Source organism: Trachymyrmex septentrionalis, unplaced genomic scaffold (genome assembly GCF_001594115.1).
Source record: "Trachymyrmex septentrionalis isolate Tsep2-gDNA-1 unplaced genomic scaffold, Tsep1.0 scaffold101, whole genome shotgun sequence".
Taxonomy (NCBI): Eukaryota; Metazoa; Arthropoda; class Insecta; order Hymenoptera; family Formicidae; genus Trachymyrmex; species Trachymyrmex septentrionalis.
Genome location: NW_017304136.1, coordinates 730,454 through 734,771, shown reverse-complemented (window position 1 = coordinate 734,771; position 4,318 = coordinate 730,454). Strand labels below are relative to the sequence as shown.

At 36.9% G+C, this 4,318-nt stretch overlaps 1 protein-coding gene across 1 annotated transcript in view; it reads left to right on the top strand.

The window, feature by feature from the left end:
• Window positions 1-3,067: 3,067 nt before the first annotated feature.
• The window catches only part of LOC108756914 (golgin subfamily A member 7), a 4,306-nt gene continuing 3,055 nt past the window's right edge, over window positions 3,068-4,318 (top strand). The window contains exons 1-3 of the mRNA XM_018501092.1: window positions 3,068-3,305; window positions 3,925-3,984; window positions 4,165-4,318. The exon at window positions 4,165-4,318 is cut by the window's right edge and continues 9 nt beyond it. Of these exons, the coding sequence (XP_018356594.1) occupies window positions 3,297-3,305; window positions 3,925-3,984; window positions 4,165-4,318 (223 nt within the window). The 5' untranslated portion in view covers window positions 3,068-3,296. The remainder of the gene's footprint in view (window positions 3,306-3,924; window positions 3,985-4,164) is intronic.

Below are 4,318 nucleotides of genomic sequence, written 5' to 3'. Positions count from 1 at the left end.
TTGTATTCGATTTAAGGTAGTACGAATTGCCATGTCTTACTTTGCTGCGTTTAAGTCATTCAGTGAATAATGTTACTCAATTTTCAATTAATTATTCACCATTTCTGTATGTTTTGATATGCTCTAATATTAATGTCAATAAATTGTATTTCAATATAATACATTTAATTAAAAAAATTTTTTAATTTAATCTCACACCTCCTCTTTAATTTTTTCAGCTGTTTCTTTGGATATATAATTACATATAACTTCCGATTCACTCGATATTGCTTCATTTTTATTTTTTATTTTCAAAAAAACTCGATTGTATTCGAATGGCTAAAGTATTTAAAATCGACTGAGAAATATTCTAGAAGAATTCTCAATAAAGCTGGAAAACAAGAAAGCACCTTGCGTTTACTTCGCTATTATTGTCACCCTCAATCTCGTTACAATATATGCTACACTATAATTTACCAATACTATACTTGTTACTATATACTATACTGTTACTATACTGTTACTATATACTATTCTATTACTATACTGTGTGTTACTATATAATACTAAATGTTCAACAGAAAAAACTTTTAAAGATGATTAAAGTGATGGTTTAGCATCGTTACGTATAGTACAATTATACGAATCAAATATCGATTTATCATTTCCAGCCTTGAAAAATAGACAATGTACCCTAAGAAAAGTGGACGTTGCTATGTAGTTTACATCTACTTTGTCAGAGAGCAGCAATGCGTGGCAGCATTTTGCGGTTACAAGTTTTGGGCCGTCATGTCCTTTCTGAGGTTTCTCTCTGGTAATAGTAAAGAAAAAGTTGTGTGGAGATAATAAATAAAACATTGAAATGTAAATATATTTGACTATTATTTACAAATACATATTTTCGAAATTAGATTAGAAATAATGAGTTTTCAGTTTAGCAGTTGGCAATACTCAAAGTTAATCGACGGATAAAGTAACTGGCCTTAAATATTTTATCGACAATTGTTGATATCGTTAACTAGCGACAACCAATGGCAAGACTATCCTGGAAGAAAGTGCAACACTCATTGGCTATCGCTAACGATTGCGTATTATCAATAAAACATTTAGAGAATTCTGGGGCGCGATTCCGTAACTGTTTTACATTTACTACCGACAGTTGTCTATGTCGTTGTACAGTTTTTTCACTATATAAAATATCTGCGCAACGACACCGATAACTGTCGGTATGCGTGTAAAGACAGTTATGGAATCACGCCCCTACAATTGGACGTAATTCCTGAACGTAGCCCAGTGTACGTTACGTATACGTACGCTATAGATTTTCAGCACAGGCAGTGAATATCAGAACGTATTCATATACACTTTTTTTCGGGCGTTTGGATAGGTTTTCAACGTGTACTCTGTTTTTGTACTACTTTTGAGACTTTGAAATGAGCGTGGAATATATATTAGTATTGTTCGTTTTGTCTCTCGGAAGTTGCTCGGGATCGCTCTGAATCAACTGACCATATTTGAAATATAGGATTCACATTATGTATGATATCCGTCATACGTCCGACATCATAATAATGAATGTCGTATGACGGATGTCGTACGTAGTATGAATCCTATATTTCAAATACGATGAGTTCATTCGGAGCGACCCCGAGTAACTCTCGAGAGACAAAACGAACAATGCTATTAAGTCATTGGCCTTGTTTCCACCGAGGGTTTAAACCGGATCAGAATGTAAGAACCAACCAATTTACAGTCGAGCATTTCCCTATCGTTCGATTATAACAGGGGAATACTCGGTGAAAACTAGGCCACTGTGACACTGACCTCTGCTACATGGCACGCTTAATTGGGTTTAATAACATCCGTAGTTATGAAACTGACCAATCACAGGCTGCTTACCAGCTAGAACATAAAGTTGTTACACTGCGTTCCACTGTGTAAAGTACTTATAGGAACGCAGTTTAGTTTCATAGTGTAACACCAGAATGCATTGCAGTCTTCCATTCTATTCTTGTAATTATATTTAGCGTATCAATAATAGATTTATATTTTTTATTTAGACTTAAGTTATAATTTTTTTCAGAATTGGCGATTTTTGAAGATTTTATTGTAAAATAAGTACGGCTACCAAATAACTTTTGGAAAAATTGATAACATTGACATATTTTACACTCATACTTAGCTTTTTACTGTGTCGAACAATGTAACACTATGTCATCGTTGGAACATTTTGTATAAGAAACAGTGTTACACTGTGTCACCTGTGCACATTGTTGGAAAACACTCACAATCATTACAATCTTCCGAAAAACAGCCATAATCTGGCTAATTTCACAACTATGGATGTTATTAAACCCGATTAAGCATGCCGTGTAATAGAGGTCATTGTCACACATGAATAGAGTGATCAGACGTCCGATTTTTTCCGGACATGTACTTTTTTTTTTAAAGCGTCTGGAGATGTCTGGCCAGATTTTTAACGTGTTCAGGTGTATTTTAAGAGAGAGAGAGAGCGAGCAAAATAGGTAGACACTACATATCTGTAATAAAATTTAAATTATTATATCATATTAAAGCCATTTTTTTTGCTACTACTGAATACAATAATGTCCTACTTTTGTACTACTTTTCAATCAGAAATGTCCTAGATAAGATCTGTTGTGGGATTCTCTAAACATTTTATCGACAATTGTCGTTAACTAGCGACAGCCAAGAGAACCGCGTTTTCTTCCATTGTTCTGGCATTGGCTGTCGCTAGTTAGTTAATTATAAGACGTAGCTAGTTATAAGACGCTTAGAGAATCCCGCTACTGGTCATCCATGCCGAAAGTGAAACATTTAATTTTCAGTGTTTCAAATATCAAAAAGCGCGCAAAAAATCGCGACGCAAAAAAAAAAACGGATTCTGGGACAAAAGTTATTCTGTGGTTAATTGAATTCTGTACCTTCAACGTTTTCTAATCTTCCTCTCTCACAACTCGAAAGCTACACATGTAAACACTATAAACATCTCACGTCGATCCATGAAAAGAAATGGAAATGGAATGAAATGTGGGATGAAGAGCGGGGCGGGAAAAGAGCGAATATCGCATTTCGCATGCGCGCGCACCGTTCATGGCGACCGCGAGTTGCGGAGCCGTGGGGTCTGTTCGTGTGTGTGCAGACGACAGCGATCCCTTGGCCGATTTTTCGAGACCGAGTCCTCGTCGCGTTGATTCGCATCGAAGAAATCACGGCAATCGCGGGCGCGACGGCAACGGTCGAGCTCGGCTTTCGTCGGGAGCGTACGGCAACTAACCGGCAAGACGAAGCTCAAAATGCCACTGGTGAGTCCATCTTCCATGCGCTCTTTCTCTCTTTTTCTCTCTGTATCTTTCTCACTCATAAGCGCCTCTTTCTGGCTCATCTGGCTGTCATTCCCTCATTCGTGAAAAGTGTTTTGCTTGGCTGTCCCTCTTGCGATCTGTTCCTCGAAAATCAATTCTCTGCGCCACGATTCTTGATCGAGGAGCGATTGTAGCTACGAAACGGAGCGAAGATGCGACTGCCCGTCCTTACGATTTCCGAGGTAGGAGCTGGGTGCGGTTTTTGTGGTTAACTCCAAGCTCAATGAGTGATGCGAGGATGAAAGGGAGTTTTCGAGAGACAAAGCGAGTTGAAACATCAGCGTTAAGCTTTATTTTATGCGTAGAGTTTAGAGAATTTGTTCGGAATGTAATCTAAGGGGATTAGTAATGACAGAAAAGTATGTCTGTATACTACAAGTTAACGCTAATGTCAAATAAATGTTTCCAATATCAGGGTGATATGCAATGCTTATTGATGTTGAGAGTGTGAGAATGTATTAAGTATATGTTCTAATATTTGTAAAAAGAAGCAGATGAAAATAGCAGTCTTTCCAAGAAATTCAAAGATAGTTATGCGACGTTACATTTTATTTTATAGAGCCAGAGCTCGAAGAAATCATTATGTGTACTGCCTGAAGAGATTATTTACGAGAGAAAAGTACGTTATTGTACAAGAATCTGATATTAATATCCATAATAAATATTTGCTCTTTATTAACATGTATGAAAATTTATTATATTGTTATATTTGAAAGATAAGATTATAGTCTGTACATTGGTATTACAAAAAATAGACTTAATAATTTGTAATAAATATGGCGATGTTGTATTTTTTTAGGGTAATCATGCTGCCCTCACACCGCTGGAAGACATGTCCGCGGGACGAGGGCAGGCAGGTGGAGGGCCTCCTCAGAGCTGTGAGAAAGTTTTTATACAGCGCGATTACAGTGAAGGTACTATGGTCAAGTTCCATACACGGTTTCCTACAGAAT